A 17,845-nucleotide genomic window follows, 5' to 3' on the forward strand; every position below is an offset into this window, starting at 1 on the left:
TGGGACAGCAAATCAAATCTAACAATGCAAAAAGAACATACCAAACCAAATGTTATTTAACCCATGTATACTTGGCTAATGTCATCATCAAAAGTCAACTAACTTAATCTACCAAAAAGGCCAAAAAAATTATTTAATGAAATTCGGTACTCATTAATAAGTCTAAAAATGTTCAGTAAACAAGGACAGATAGAGACTACCCCAACTATATAACAATATTTTCAAAAAACCTGAAAATAGGTTTTTGACAACAAAGCTCTATTCACAGCTAGAAAATGGAATCAGCCTAGATGTTCATCAACTGATGAACGGATAATGAAAAAGTAGTACATATATACAACGGAATTTTATTCCACTGTAAAGAAAAATGAAATAAAATTTTCAGGAAAAAATGGAACTGGAAAATACTATACTGAGTGAAGTAATCTAGGCAGACCCACAAAATCAAACTCCGCCACGTGTTTTCTCTCAACTGTAGATCATAGCTTAGCTTTGGTTTGTTTAACTTGAAATTTGTACAGAGACTAGGAAGTGACCAAGGGCCATAGTTGATGCGACATGAAGGTAGAGGGGGTAATTCAGTGTTGCAACTTCTTAAAAGGAATAGGGTGAAAAGTGAAGAGAAAATGGGATACAGGGAAAGAGTTGTTAACAAAGTCACATGGAAGTTCATTACTTCATACATTAATTTAAAAACACAATTTTAAAAGACAGAACAGATATAACATAACATGGGTAGATAACGCCAATCCCAAAGCCACGGGTTATTAAATGAAACTCTTAATGCCAGGTGTAGGGCACCTCCCTGTGTTGTTGGCTAGCAAGGCCACAGAGACCCTCACAACTACACAGATTATGACCACTGCCCTTTGTTGCCCAACAGAGTGGAATGATAAGACCCCATTGCTAAAGACACCACACCTTAGTCATACAGAGGCTAGATAAACCAGGCTGGAACTGAATGGGAAGCTTCCTCCCTGCTGGCTAGTCTTGACAGCACCTAAAGCTGCTATGCAGACAGCTGGAGGAAAAAAAACAATGTTCATTCTCAGCTTTGCACCATTACCAACTTTACCAACTGGCAGGAAGGGTGTTTACTAGTACAATCGTAGCATATCTATTATGGGAAACACCAACTGATTTGATTCCATCTGAGGTCTACTTGCAGGAGGAAGATCATGTCTAGTACTATGAGCTTAGTCAAAGTTCCATGACCATGGAGGTAAAAGGCCCTAGGAATGAAGCCACTTTTATTTTACTAAATGGACATGATATGTCCTCAGCCTTGGTCAGGGTCTCTTTGCAGTGATGCCAGCTAATTCAGAGACTCATGGTGGGTCAAGGTGCTGAGAACACTACTGAGAGCTTAGCCTTAAATGGTATACCAACATCACTCCTTTTACCATCAGAGAACACCCAAGAAGGCTGTTCTCTGGACAAATCAACATGCTGATGCTTTATTCTATAAAGTCTAAGCAAGCAACTTTAATTAAAATCCTGGGAAGAATTTAAGGGCTGAACGATTGGAGAGAAAAGCCAAGAAAAACTGTCTTAGAGACAAAAGACGGCCAGGGCTCTCACGAACCCAAAGTAGCCGCAGTTTCCTGCAGGGGACCTGCACAAGCCTAAACACATAAACCTCCAGCTGTCAATGCAGAGGGCTCATGGGGGAAAGGAAATGAAGGAAGACTAGACATCAAATTGGAGTATGAAGGGAGGATTAGAGTAAATATGATCAAAATACATCACCTGCATGTATGAAATTCTCAAAGAATAAATAAAAATACATTATTTTAAATCAGCTGTCCTCTTATACACCAGGCAAGGGACAAGTGGGATTTAACATATAAAAACTTAAATAAATGAAAGGTGCATTCCCAAAGCTGGCCTCGACCGCTCTCTGTAGACTATGGGTTCCCTGAGTCTCTTCTGGTTCTGAACACCACCCACTCATGAACTGTTCTTTGCTCAAATAAACTTACTTATTTTGTGAAACTTTTTTAGTACTATTCCTTCAGCTTTCTTCTGTTCCCACAAAGCTTTTACACCATACTTCAAGTTCTAAATGTGATTTTAATGTTTAAGTAGGTACAACTGTTCTAATGCTTCCTTACATATTAAAAGTAATAAGAAAAAAGTGGTGTTTCTGAGAGCCTCCATACCTGCATTTTCTGCATTTCTGCATTTTTTTTTCCATGTTCAAGTTCTGCTTTTTACTCAGATTTCCAGAGCTTAAATTCATGGAACTGCTAGATACCAGAAGTGAACTTCTCAGTTGTATAACACTTTGGACAAATCAACATGGCTGACGCTTTATTCTCGAGGGTCTAAGCAAGCAACCTTAATAAAAATCCTGGAATAAAACTAATTTAGTTTATGTACCTTTATACCATCCACTATGGTTTTGACACAAATCACCAAAAGCCTCTTTATGTCGCAGGATAAAGATAGACTGATATGATTATCTTGGTTCTGCAACATACACAGCATAGCCTAGCTTCTTAGCCTTCCAAAGGTTCATTTTCCTTATCCTCAAAACAAGACAGATGATAGTACACAGCTGCTAGGGGGTGTTGCATTGCACTTTTTTTTTTTAACTAAATTTGTTCCTCAACAACTTTATCCACATAATACATCCTGATTACTCGTACCTCCATCCTCTCATCTTCCTACCACCACTCTCAATCCTCCCCAATGGTTCCTTTCCAGCCTTTTTGTTTTTGTTTAATGACCCATTGAGTTTAACCAGGGTGGTCTCTGTGACCATGGGTATGGAACTATGCAATGGTCCCTGATGGGCTCACCTGTGGGTGCACATCCGAACACAAAGACTCCTATTCTCCAGAATCATTCAGTAGCCAGCAGTTCAGCAGCAAGCAGGGCTCCCTGAGCTCTTTCCCCATCTGTGACTATTTACAGACCAGTCTTGCCTTCAATGAAGGGAACACAGCTGCTGTGAGTTCATGACTGCAATGGCTGCCCCATGCCAAGAAGATAGCATTTTGCAGCCCTTCTCTGTATCTCCCCTTAGATTCTTTCTATACTACTTTCTGTGATATTCCCCAAGCCTTAACAGGGGTACATAGTATAAATGATCTGTTTAAGCTGACCATACAACTCTCCCTTTTGAACAGACAAGAAGCTCTGTATTCACCAGCATTCACTGCAAAGAGAAGTTTCTCTAAGGCTGAAGATAGCTTGTGTCTGTGACATGTCCATCATGGAATCCTCAGCTGTTCGTTTTAAGAACTAAATATAAATAATGCAAGCAAAATCTAAATGTTTCAGTACTCAAGAGACAGAGTATGAAGGGAGGTAGACTTAGAACCTCTTGAATTAAGTCATCATTAAAATATAATTACAAACTCACCACAGTCACAGTAAAACTCTGTTTCTTTTTCTTTTCTTTTCTTTTTCAAGGTTTCTGGCTGTCCTGGAACTTACTCTATAGACCACGCTGGCCTCAAACTCAGAGATCCACCTGCCTCTGCCTCACAAATGCTAGGATTAAAGGCATAAGCCACCACTGCCTGACTAAACCGTTTCTTAAAACTTTTCATACACCTGAAGAAACTTGGCTAAACAATGTGATCCCAAATTCTATCACTGCACAAAGCATACATACAACTCTGAAAACTCCTTTAAAAATCAAAGATGTTTCTATATGGCACAAATGAGTTTATCTTTAAAAGCTTTAATTTATCAGGTGTTTCCTTTCTTCCTCAAGAACCAGAATTACTATTCACAAATTGGGGGGGGGGGGGGCATAGAAGCCTTGTGACAGACTGGTAAAGTTAACTGTGTATGAACATCTATGAAGAGTCTTGTAAGGCATAAAACAAGCTACTTATATTCATGTAATAGCTGCTCTAGCTAGACGACTTACTAGGGCTTTTTCCATTTTAAGTGATATGTACCCTTTTTTTCAAACTACACATCCTATTATACTCTATTTTTAAAACATCTGAATTCAAATGCTCATGTATTTTTATTTATTTTCCTCTAGGATTCACAACTAAGCTGTAAGTCATGAAACTCAGTATCTATTACTTAAATCTCTATAGAAACTAACAAATGATATTAAATAACATAGATGTTTGCTTTAAGAAAGAATGAGAGATAGGGGAGGGGGATAGAGAGATGGCTCAATGGTTAGGAGCACTGTCTGCTCTTCCACAGGTCCTGAGTTCAATTCCCAGCAACCATATAGGGGCTCACAACCATCTAACCTAGGAACTGATGCCCTCTTCTGGCATGCAGGTATACGTGAAAACAGAGCACTCATAAATAAATAAATCTTTTAAAAACTTAGAAAAAAACAAAAACAAAGGTATGAGCCAGGAAGCCCAACCAGGAAGAAGGGAGGAGGGAGAAAGGGAGGGAAGCAGGGAGGGAGGGAATCTGGAGATGTGCGGAGAGATGGTTCAGCAGTTAAGGGCACTTGTTGCTCTTGCAGATGACCTAGGTTCAATTCTCAGCACCTACATGGTGAAATCATGAACATCTGTAACTCCAGTTCCATGGATCTGAGGCCTCTTCTGACCTTCTTGGTCACCAGGCATGCATGTGGTATACACATGCAGGTAAAATACTCACACACATTAAACAAACCAACAAATAAGGAAAGGGAAGAAGAATGCAAAAGGAAAACAGAAAGGCAAGCAAGCTGTAGTCCTATAGCCTATAAGAGCACTGTTACTCACTCCCGTTCTGCCTGGCCTGTAAAGACTGACCCTAGACCTCATGGACACAAGCAAATGTGTCCTCTCACTACAGTCAACCGTCAGACCGGAAAGATCACCTCTCATTCCTATGTCTAGCTTCAAGAGTAACAAAAAGGAGTTTAAGTTGGAAATGGAAAAGCAAGCATAGAGGAATATACCCATAAGATTACGGGAGCAGCTGGGAGTACTACTATCACTTCAAGCTAAGAGGCATGTGTTGCCTTAAGATAAGGAAAGTCAACTCACAGGAGTAAAGACAGCACAGGATGCAAGTGAGCAGCAAGCACCTCTCTGCCAACCCCTAAGTGGCTGTGTCTGAAATACGAAATACAGTAAACCACTTAAACGAGAATGGCTGTAAATCCCACACTTATTCAGAATACCTGTTCAACAAAGTAACAACTCTATCTCATTATTTGTATCTGCAAATTGATAACATACTACTACATCATATTACTGGAAATATTAACTGTAAAATTTTAATAGGACATAATGCATGGCACATTGTAACCATCCCAAAATTAGTCACTGCATCTAATTAAAGCAATTATGTAACTCGAGGCAGTCTAGAATACAGGCTGTTCCAGTAAGGAAGCCACTAGCCACATGTGTCTACTGAGCCTTTGAAATATCATTAGTCTGTTGATTTATACTATGTGTTAGATAGACTCCCTGAGTTTTGAACCCTTAGTATACTCCGAAGAGGCACATAAAATATTTCCTCAGCAATTTCCACATTGGATATGTCAAAATGATATTCTAGTTATACTAGATTAAGTGAAGTTAATTATTAGTATTCAGTATACTCATTTTTCCTTTTGTGCTTTAATGTGGCTACTAAAAAGTTTTTGCTAAATATAGTACTTGTACTGTATTTCTACTGAATGGTTCTAGTAAAAATAACACATTGATGTTTCAAATTCAAAATGGAATAAAACTGTTATATGTTTTACAAAAGTTATCTAGGAGACGGGAGATCTTAATGCACTTTAAATTCCTCCAAATTAGGCAGTACGGTTTTAATATCATACTTACCAAATCCACTTTATACCTTCCATTTTCTTGACTGCACCCATTTAATTGACTGTCCATTCATTGGAACATACCTCATCTTCATACTTTGGTATAAGAATACTGGTCCTACTTTCTAAGTCGGTACTACTCCACAGCAAATGTCAACAGAAGCTTACTCTAAGAACCAACTGGGGCAGGTCTCTAAGGGTATTTCCGGTAAGGAATAACTAGGGAGGAAGACCCACCCCTACAGTGGCCACACCTTCAGGCTGCAGCCCAGATAGAAAGTGGCAACAGTGCTGCTTTGTCCGCCTGCAGTGCTCCTTGCTAATGAACACATGTCTTGCTGCTGCTGCAACTGCTGCCATTCTTTGCTTACAAGGGAACTCACATCTTAGACCCTTCCAACCCAGACTAAATCCCAGCAGCTCAGGTGCCCTCCAAGCCTTCAGAGACAGACAAGAGACTGCTGACGCTCGAAGGCTTTGTGGACTGAGCAGCTGCGGGGGCCTCGGCCTTTCCAGCATGCAAACAGTCACTACTGCACTACCAGCCACAATCACATGAGCCCGCCTAGTAATTCCTTTTCATAACATATATTCATTCTATTAGTTCTGTTCCTCTAAAGAATTTGAGAAAAACACCCACCTAAATTCTCAAATGAATTTTCTGCCTCGAATTCGGTACTACATTTTACATTAATGTACCATGCCTCTGACTTGCAAATCGACCTTCTCACGGTTAGCACAGTTAAAATCTAGCTTCTGATTGTATTTTATGATGTATCACAGTAATATAGCTACAGAAATAAAAGGTTCTTCTTCAGTCCGGGAAATAAAGAAGACACTAATTAGATGACATGAAACTATAGCTCCCTTTATCTACTCAGAGAGCAGAAGAGACAAATTCAAAAGTACTGATAAGGACTATAAATTTAACAAATTGTTCATTACTTATTAACATTATTAGCAAAACATGCCATTGAGCTACACAAGTGTTTATTAAATTATACTACCTTAGCTGGAGAATTCTAACTTACCGTATTAGAAGTACAATTCAGATCACTTCGAGTTTCTTCAAATCATTCATGTACAATTCCCTATAAAGATCACTGGGCATATGGCTTCCTTTACCATGCTTTCATTTAATAGATATAAAAACTAAGGCTCAGGGGTTCTAAATAACTTCTTACCCAAGCACAGCAGCACTTGAGCAGCAGCAAGACAGCCAGAGTGCAGTGAGTGGCGTATAGTCAGGCTGGGGCTACAATGCCTTGTTATTACTCAGTTGAAGGGCCCTGACCAAGACAATTGTTTTTTATTTCTTCTGCATTTTCAGTTTCTCAAAGGGATAGGAGTAACTACTCTCATGAAAATTAAAGTGTCCACACATAAAGTTTTAACTAATATTTCCTTTTATCAGTTAAGTCTTTAAATTCTGAAAGAAGGGACACTTGAAACGGTAAATTTTTTAAAAAGGACATTTTGTCATAAGAATAAAAATACTTCCAGAACATCTTGAACCTATGTTCAGACTTAGAGCATCTTCATTTGGGAAATATTTATTCTCCATGTTTCTTCCAAAAATTAAAAGCTTAATTCTAAAACCTTGCATAAAATAATACCTACATTAAAACTTGTGTGATTTACAGATGGAATCCCCACTTGAGAAACTTGTGGCACCAAAAGTGGTAGGAAGAACGATCAGCCCACACTAACGTTAGCACTGGAATCATCCAACTCCTCCTTTATAGAGAGTGTATATTGTGGTAAGCTTTACCATAAGACACTCAAATTTGCAGAAACTACTTTTTAGAAGTTATGTTTCAAAAGTTACAATATACAATCCAAACAACGTCGCATAGTATCCAAACCCTAAGTATACCTGCCAACACTTTAGAACATTTCCTTTCCAGTAAAAGAAACAGAAGAATAAATAGACAACACAAAATTAAGTTAAAAAGATAAACCGCACATACTATTTATCATTACCATACTATGTAACTGCTTTACCACTTAAAGATAAACCCTAAAAACAATTAGTTTTACACTGGAGACCCACATCATAAGACCACTACTTTTCCTACCAGTTTACAACTGTACAAATGTTTTAGAATGAGAAAGTACCTTATTATAGCTTTACATATTATGTACTACAGTTTGTATTACAGCAGACATCCCTTACCCGTATATCTATGAATCTAAAATCTTAAGCGAAGATAAATGGTTCCACACAGTTGAGTATAATTTTGTGCTTTCTTTTCATAGATTACTCTCAGCAGTTCCTGGATCTCAGGCACTAACCTGTATAACCTACCCATATTCTTCATAGTCTTCCGGATAATGGTTAAGGAAGAACTGAATACTATGTACTTAAACGCAAAAAGGCAGTTCACCACCACCACGGTGACTGATCGCTACTGCAGGCTCAGTCCCACCCACACAGGACTGCCTACATAAACCTCAGCAAGTTCCTTGACAGCTCCCGGTCTGTTATCCTACAGCAGGGAAGCGCCTACATGAGGCTCAGTGGGTGCTCAGCCCTCTGCCTGGAATATAGCACACAGAAGGGTTGTCTTTTTATGACTACAACCACATACCAGGCTTTACTTTACAGGCATTATTCTGTTACCCTTTCCCACTTCTGTCAATTTCACCGATGAGGACTGCAGGCTTGCAGTGCCTAACTCCGCTTTAGTGTAAAAGTTCCTAAGTGAAAATGCTAATTTCCGTGCACAGGTTCCCTGCACCATTATTTCCTCAAACCACTTACTTCTATGGAGATAAAAAAGTTCTCAATGATGTTTTATAATTTTAAATTATGATTATTCTACAGAGAATTTTTAAAATAAAGACTCTCTCACAGATCTTTTTTTCTAAAATTTTTCTAAAATCATCAAACTGGTTATAACAAACATCTAGGATCTATAGGAATATTGTTAGGTCTAAAAAATATTGTTTTCCTACCAAACAATCAACTTTAAAATTTTTCAAAAATGACAGCTGCCTTTCATTCTTCACAAATAAGTTCAATAAATATTTTTTCAAAAGTTCTAACCCCATGTCAACACCAGGTATCAACGTCTAGACTCCATGAAGTCTAGATCTTTCCTCTCGAGTGAAAATACTTCTTAAACAAAACCCACAAAGTGGGACACTTCTTGGTAACACTCAGCCTGTGCTTTAACAGGGGAGTCTGAAGAGTTAGCTCTCCCTTCAGCTAACAGTCCCTGAATTCACACAGAGCACCAGTCTCTCTCTATGCCAATCACATTTCTACAGTAACCCAAAGGATAGATCTACTTGAACGTGAAAAACACTTCTAAATAAAACACATTTTATCTATACCACAATTTTTCCAAACAAAAGCCCTCTTCTGCATCTCTAATTCTTCTCTATGGTATCAATATTCATAAGTCACTCGGGCTCATGATCACAAAATAATCATTTGATTCTGAATACAGAAAATACAGACAACAATCAACAAGCATACTTACTTCAAAACGTTATCTTAAGCCATATCAACTCCCAATTACCAACCTAAGTTTCACAACACTCACAATTATACTACTCCTCACTAACTTTGTAAGTAGTATAACTCCATTACCTACTCCACCTGATTATCCTTCTTAAAAACACAATTTGACTGTGTCAGTTCTCTGCTCTAAATCCTCCATGAATTTCCATAGCTTAATCTACTAAACTAAGTCCAAACCTGAAATTCAAGCTTTTGATATTTTGACTGATAAAGTGAATTCTCTACATTTATTAAAGCGGAGGTACTTGTCACATAATTACCTGTTTTTAACCACTTCCTATGACTGATCTTGATGTAGTCCAAATTTCTGTGGGAATGAGTTATTTTCATATACTCTTATTGGAGTAAATAACTGAGATAGGCAATGAGCTCATCAGTGTATATTCAAAGTGGTTCTCAAGTTTGCATGAACAATGAGACTCCTAGAATGAAAATGTGAAAATGCTGGTGCCTGTCATGTACAATGGCATATAGTGTTTATACAGACCCTCCACTCATCCTCTTCTATACTTTAGATCATCTCTACATTACTTTTAATGCAAAATACTATGTAAATAACTGAATATAAACTTGTCAATCGCTATATAAACATTGTACCATACTATTTAGACAACAACAAAGTAAATGTGTAGACACAAATTTCTGCCACATATTCTTGATTGGTAGCTGGTTAAATCTACAGATGTGGAACCTACAAATACAGTGTCTGTGTTGGGTACTTTATATGTGATCACTTATTCAACAAACATTTACTGGGTCACAAATTTGTGCCAAGGATACTAAAGTGATTTCCATCTTTTTCAATAACACTGAACATGTGACATACATTCTCATTTAATGCTTAAAGGTACCCTCTTTATCAATAAAGCATCTTCTTTTTTTAACATGAGACCATTACATTTCTAGTAAAGTCACAGAACAGACAGGGAACTAAAATTCAGACCCAAAACTGAGTACTAAAGCCTATACCTGAACTACAAGATTAACGTAGGGAGGGTAATCTGTCAGCCATGAAGGGCTCTCACCATCACACAGTATAATAAACACTATGAAGGAAGCACAAAGTGATGGCCTAACCCAGATAAACAGGGTGAATAGCAGAGAGGAAAAGAAACTATTCCCACAGAAGGGGTAACATGTGCAATGACACAAAATGCCATTACATACGCAATGACTAGTGGGAAACATGGGTAAAAAGGGCAGGCATAATCTCAGGACAATTTAAGCAAATTTAAATTTGGCCAGTGAGATAAAGTCAATGAGTATTTTGAAGCAAGAGAGATTAAGCATGCATATATGTGTATGCTTTAGGAATACTACTCTAGCACAGAAATAGGCTGGAAAGGCCTAGAAGCACAGGCCTCTTGGCTATGAAGAGTTCAGGCAAAACTAACCCAACAGCAGAAGTGATAGGAACAAAGATTGAGACAGGTGGTGGTGGTGCACGCCTCCAATCCCGGCACTCAGAAGGCAGAGGAGGTAGATGGATCTCTGAGTTTGAGACCAGCCTGGTCTACAAGGAGAGTTCAGAGGGCAGCCAGAGCTACACAGAGAAAGCCTGTCTCAAAAAACAAAACAACAAGAAAAAAGATTGATTCAAAACACAAAGAAACCAGAAGTACTAAACATCAAAATAACCAATCAGGGAAGAACATGGTAAGAAGGTGAAAGGAAGGAAGGAATCTAGGCAAACCCAAGTTTCCCTCTTGAGCTCTGGCTATATATGGAAGCACCTATCAAAACAGGGAATAGAGGGGCAAAAACAAGGTGACCGTACTGAAAGGGCCAGGTGGGCTGAGACTTGTGTGTAATAAACAAACAGAATTACAGCATTTGGAAGAGATGTTTATTAGAGAATAAAAATTGAGAGGCAGTACCCGAGATTGGGTAAAACACCCCAGGAATATGTATAAAGGAAGGCAATGAAGGTAAGTTCCCAGTACTAAACATATTGAAAGCAGAAGCATAGGCAAGTATGAAGGAGAGAGTGGAGATGTGCAGGTTTTCAGTATATATCCAAGGGAGCTGGCAATGCACAGAATGTGCCCAAGAGAAGAGAAATGGAAGTTGGCTACTGGTCACTTGAAGACTGACTACAGTAGAATCACTGGTAGGGGAAGGAAGGGGTAGGCAAAACTAAGTGACTAGCACAAAAGGGAAGAATGAACGTCTTGACTGAGAAGAGAGCAGCAGTAAAATAGAACATAGAAAAGAACATTTTTAGGATAGCACAGATTTTAGCACTTTTACAGGATGAGAAAAAGACCTGTGGTGAGAGAAATTCTTAAAATATACCTTTACACTTAAAATCAGTATATGGAAAAGATACCTACGATACAATGTTAAGTGAAAATACAAGTTGGTTAACACACAGAGAATGATGTCACTTAAAATTCAGACTGTTCCATGACTTCACCCATGCCAAGACTGACTTCATCATGTGCCAATTTCCCTCACATGCAGTCCCCAAAACACTGGCCATCTTTCTGACCCTTCAACACACAAGCTTGCTGCATCTGCCAGAGTGCTCTTCTTGCCAATGGCTAACCCTCCAGGCAATTCTGATGATCTTGGTTCCTCAGAAAGACTTGCCTACCTGTAGGTAGTAAGACATAATCGCCTCCCTCCAGCTCTCTAAAGACACCAGCATTTCCTTGTGCCAAAGATTAGTACAACATAATACTAAAACTCTTATTTGTTCACCTGTCCATCTTTTTTTCTGGAATATAGGTTCTGAAGATTTCATCTGCCATGTATTCACATATTGTTCAACACAAATGTCTCTTTAAAAATTCTTGGCATGGTAGGCACTTAAAAATAAAACTTACATACATACTATCTTAGTGAAAATCAACACACCTATATTTATGTTAAAAATAGGAAGAAAGTTCTAAAAGGAGCTAATATTTCTGTTATAAGTTAACAAGAATGAGTATGAAATTAGAAAGAGGGGAATATATAATTATAATCATTTTGTATTTCATCTCCAAATTGTCTACAAAAATCATGTCTTTTGTAGCTGAAGAATAACTTTTAAATAATACCATGAATCTACAATAGGCAATCTATTCTGTTTTCTCTATTTTTTAGAGAGCTGTCATAATTTGATCTATGGGACAATTTTATTGCAAGCTAATGTGTGAGTTGTTCTGCTATTAGTTGAAAGTTAGAATGTTAATCCTTGGAATTGGAAAAAGCTTACATCATCTTATCTGTCACCTAACTCTACAGACATGAAAGCAAACTCAGAAATTTAAAAAGATACTTATGAAAAAACTGCAAAGACCAAAATAATTAAGAACTTTTTACTTAAAAAAAAACCCAAACATTTAAAAGACCATTATACATTGTGTAACTTAAATGATAACTACTAAGAGCATACTGTCCCATATAACTAACTACAACCTTCTAGTGAAATTATTACTTGAGGTAAAACTCAAACATACTATTTGACCAATGACCGCTAACATTGCAACATAACAGAGATTCAGAATATAGAGAGTGAAAAGCATTCACTCTTAAAAACCCTAATGCAGTTACGTTTGAGGCCAGACCACCTGAACTAGCAGGCATGTCTTTCTACCACAGATTCACTATCCTTCGACTCAAACTTCTGCATCAACCGCTTTAAGGTGTATCTAATGGAACTGATGATAATTAAATGTTAAACAGATTTTTAAAAACAAAAAATACAATCTATGTTAATAACTATTTCATTACATAAATACTATAATTTACCAGAAATACATCAAATTTCATCGAACTTCTAAATAAATATCATCCTATGCTTAATAAATAATCTCATTTGATCCTCACAACCACAAGGTTGGCATATATTTCTACCGCTTAGCATATAAGAATAAAGCTCGGGAAATTAAAGAATTTGATTCTTTCAGCTAAACCCTGTGTCATCTCAACTACTTACCTCTTGTTTTTTCCATCCAGGACATCCATGTACCAGTATATTTATGAATGAAAGTAAGGAGGTTTGTTTGTTTGTTTTTAATGGAAACCCCAGCATTCTTATCCAGCTCTACATAACAAAGCATTAATCATTCACCTTACGGTGAAACAGATATGAAAGTGGCCTTTAATAACTTGGGTCATCAGTAATTCCACATGAAGTCCTACCAAATGTTCTATTATTTTCTTAAGCACAATTAAGGTACCCTTTTATCTATAACACACTTTACAAGTCACACAAAATATTGAGAAAATGGGCTTTGTTGTTAGAAAAACAATCTAAAACCGATTCACAGTCCCCTGACTTACTAAATGTTTGACTGGACACTTGTTAACTTACTTGAAGTTCATTGTCCATAAAAAAAAGGTACCGCCTTTCCCTGAGAGCTGTTGGGAAGACTAAGATGCTCAGTGTAGAGCAGTTAGGTTTCAGTTAAGGGCCAGTTGGATGACATATAAGTTAGAAAAACAAACAGACGCAAACAGGTACTGCTGACAATCAATGTCATTTAACTGTTGACTCTGATTTCCAGGACGGTGTTTTTTCCCCCATCTCAAAGTTTAAGCCAGGACACAGTAGAAAGCCAATTAAAGTAAGGACTGTTCTTGCAACCCCTGCAATTAAACAATATTGTACAATTTGTTTAGAATATTGGACTTGATTATACTGAAATCAAAGTTCATACTACTCAGTCTGCAAACTGCATCTGTCCCACAACTGTGGAATAAAATATATAGAACCAGCTTGGTAAGTACAAATCATAATACTATGAATTCACATTAGGAGAAAAATCTTCAGAGCAAACAGGAAGAAACACTAAGCAACATAACAGTCCATTATACACTAATTTATGTCCAATTTTAATAAACCTCATCCTAGTCAATATTAACATGGTTTTCTAGCTTAGAAAAGGAAGTTCCAACCACAGTAACCTTCAGAAAGTCTCTTGCTCCATTCAAGTCCTCTCCCCTTCTGCCCAGAAATATTCTCCTGTCTCTACTATGTTGTTTGTTTTGTCCAGCTTGAGGTCTACCTCTAACCGCACCCCCTCAGACCATGCAATCTAAGAGCACACAACAATTACTTCATGCTTATATCTGCATGGGTCACACGACCGTTATCTTCTTTGAATGATCTGACCTATTACTGCTGTCTTGATTACTCAGTACAGAGGAAGATGCTGGCTTAATGAATGCACACACCTGCCTAGTCATTCACCAAGTAAACCTAGCTCCAGGTTCCTGGACTACGCTCCCAAGACTTTCTTCAAGGGTGAAAGCGAAGGTGCTCTGAGCTGAGAAGTGAAAGGAGGTGTTCCCTGCTGCCTTCCCTAACACTCATTCTCTTTAAGGACACTAGAGATCTACCTAGATCTACCTATACTGTGTGTGCTGCAATTCCAAAAAACGGCACATCATCTCCTAGGATCATAATGCACTTAAAAAGAGAAAACACTGCATCACTGCACTACTTAAAAATGGTAACACTTCAAAAGTCATGAGCAAATGGAATCTGCCATTTTTTTAGAACTAAAAGAAATTAAGGCACTCAAGCGCCTTTCACTAATAGGCTTGCAATGTTTTTTCCTTCGGTAAGTTGTTCCGAATTTAACAATACCCCATGCAGAAAAACTTAAAAATCGGCCCTAAAATATCACTGTGATATTGGTAATACTGTTTCTTCTCAAAAGGCGGTGCATGTATTTCTGCGGTGTTCTCGGCGTTAAACAAATTTCTTGCAGGTAAAGGTCGCCACTAGCAACGTTGCATTTGACAATGTGGCCCTCAGAGTTGACTTAAATACTTACTGAGTCCTCCATCCTCGGGCACTCCCGTCCCTCTCATTCCTAGGTAAGTCAGTCCCAGTATTAGGAAAAATAAGCAGGCAGCAGTAAGGAGAAACATCGACAAGTAGTGAGCACTGAAACTCCCGGTCGGAGACACCTCCTCACGTTTAAACTGCTGGAGAAGTTCCTCCTCAGGTTCGCAGAGCTTCGGCTTGCTATAGGCGTTTTTCAGGTAGGTATGATTGGAGCCTGTGTGGTTGGCGTGGTTGATCCTGAGTGAGCCAGGGGCGGCCGCGGCCGCGCTGGGAGGGAGGCTGTTGGCATATATGCTGGGGGAATCCACACTGAAGGCCCCACCGCCCGTGTGATTATTGGTTTTGAGGAGGGAAGCCGTGGGCGACTCCAGAGTTGAGTCCATGTCGGGAATCGGCGGCGGGGCCAGGAGCGGGGCCAGCTTCTTCCCGCCAGCCCGGTATCGAGGAATGGGGCTGGAGTCCGCTTGATCGCACCCTCCTCCCGGCTCGGCCGCCGCCTCCTCGACGTTTCGGCTCCTGTCTAGACTCCCGGCGGCCGCCGCCCTGTCATTCATCGCGAGTCCTCCCCCTCCCTGAACCGAAGTCTCCTGCCGGCTGCCGCCACATTTAGCAGTCAGCGCGGAGAAGGGTTTACTATGGCTCCGTCTGGGTCGATGCCGGGAAAGGGAGTCGTCCTTTAATACCTGTCTGGCGGAGGCCACGTCGTCGTCGTCGTCGTCGTCGTCCTCCTCCTCCTCCGAGTCAGAGTAGTGCTCCCGGCAGCTGTAGGGCAGGAGGCGGCTGCCGTTCACGGCGCGGCTGGCCCACAGAGGCTCCTCGGCCTCGGGATCCCGGTCGTCGCCGTCGGCCACCTCGTCGTCCACGTCCTCCGCGGCCCCGTCGTTCCCCGACGGGGGCTGCGGCTCGGGGCCGCCGGCCGCCCTCCGCGACGCCCACCACGAGTGGGGCTTCCTCCGCTCGCCCGGGGTGCCGCCGGCGGAGGGCTCGCCGGCGGCCGGGGGAGCCGGCGGCGCTCGGAGCCCGCGGGCCGGGAGCGCAGCCCGGTCCCTCCGCGCCCCGCCGCCGGCCTGCTCCCGCGGGCTGGCCTCCACGTCCGACTCGTCGGAGCTGAAGCCCAGCAGGACCTTGCTGCCCGCCGCGGGCACGGCCGCCGCGCCCCCGGGTCCTCCCAGGGGGCTGTCCGGAACCGGGGCCGACAGCCGGCCGAGGCCCGCGGGGGTCCGTAAATACGTGAGGTCCCCCGAGCCCGGCCGGACCCCCATCGCCGCCGCCGCCGCCGCCGGTCCCGCGGCCGCTGCCGTGTTATTGTTATTACTGTTCCGCGTCTTGTGGCCGCGGCCCCCCGCCCGGTGCTGCTGCTGCTGCTCTTCCTCGCGAAGCTTCTTCAGCTTCTTGAGGTACACCGGCCGAGTGCTCTCTGTCACCGGACCCGGAGACAAGCCGTAACGGCGGAGCTGGGAGAAAAGCTCCTCATCCGAGAGCTGTTGAGGCGCCGAAGCCGAAGCCGCAGCCGCCGCCGCCGCCATTTTCTCTCCAGGGTGTTTTACAAGCTCCGCGCTACCGGAAGTGACGCGCCGCCCTAGACCCTGAACTAGACCGGGCTGCGTCGCCCTTCCAGCGCCACGGCCGCCTCGGCCAATGGGAGGCGCGGGAGGAGCTCACCTGAGCGGGAAAGCGCCACCTGAGCGGCGCGCGGCTCGTCCCGGGCAGCGTGGCCGCCCCGACCCCGCCAGGCTGCCGGGCTCCTCAGCCCGCCCCGCGCCCCGGGCCTCCCGACACCGGCCGCCGGCCGCCTCTCTCCAACCCACACCTTGACCTCTTCCCAGGCTCCCGCCACCCGGCTGCAGGCGCGCGGAGGAAAGCTGCCCTGAAGTTCATGGCGATACTTTTCCTGCTCGGATTCCTGAGTAGAGACAGACCCTGGGTTGGCAGTTTTGCCGTCAGACTTCCAGGATCCCTTTTCATTTTGTTTTTCCGTTTGACTTTTTTTTTTTTTAAATGACTTTGTCTCGATGCCTTTTCAGAGACTCCTCTCCTTTTGGGTGAAATGGAATAGATCGTTCACAGAGTACAGTTTTCAAAAGCCAGAGCTACCCTTGGGTGTATGTAATTAACTTTTTTGTGTGTGTTTTCTCTTGTTTCTTCTAACTATGATGACCTTACAGAGCTGTCATATGGAGAAATCAAAGCTTGTCATGTGAGTCATTTGACTGAAGAAAAGACAAGCTCACCATTCTACTCTCCTAGCACCTATCCAAACAGTACTTAATAAATACTGTGATTTCTTTTGAAATATTTGCCCCATTGGTTGTAAGCTCCATGTACAGAGGAACTTTGTGTCTGTTAATTTCGACACCAGAAGCACAGTAAACATTTGTTGGATGAGATGGTGAACTGCAAACTGTGACAGCATGAGATTTAAAATTTGGGGCATGGAGGAAATGCCTAGTGAGGTTGATAAACTTTCCCCAAATAATAGTAAAACCTGGAAGTCCTACCCTCTTGTTCACAAAATACAAGATGAATCCGAGAGAGGAGAAATTTGCCAATTTTGGTAAAGAGTGCTTCCGTTTTTCTTAAATCCTGACATAGCTAATATGTTTTGAGTACTTGAGCCCTAGAAGCAATTAGGCAATCCTAGCACTATGTATGAAACACTACGATAATTTTTGTCTCAGTTGCTTTACCCTATGACATAAAAACATCTATGCAGAATAGGTTAGTCAAAAGCACAAATACTAGCTTTTCCACACCCAACAGAAATACACTTATTAACCTCAATTCT

General features: G+C 41.2%; 1 protein-coding gene across 1 annotated transcript in view; it reads right to left on the reverse strand.

The window, feature by feature from the left end:
- Lemd3 (LEM domain containing 3) overlaps window positions 1–16,614 on the reverse strand; it is a 48,184-nt gene extending 31,570 nt beyond the window's left edge. Inside the window, exon 1 of the mRNA XM_021652204.2 lies at window positions 15,047–16,614. Within this exon, the coding sequence (XP_021507879.2) occupies window positions 15,047–16,586 (1,540 nt within the window). The 5' untranslated portion in view covers window positions 16,587–16,614. The remainder of the gene's footprint in view (window positions 1–15,046) is intronic.
- Between the last annotated feature and the right edge of the window lie 1,231 nt (window positions 16,615–17,845).

The sequence above is a fragment of the Meriones unguiculatus genome, chromosome 2 (assembly GCF_030254825.1).
Source record: "Meriones unguiculatus strain TT.TT164.6M chromosome 2, Bangor_MerUng_6.1, whole genome shotgun sequence".
NCBI classification, from domain to species: Eukaryota; Metazoa; Chordata; class Mammalia; order Rodentia; family Muridae; genus Meriones; species Meriones unguiculatus.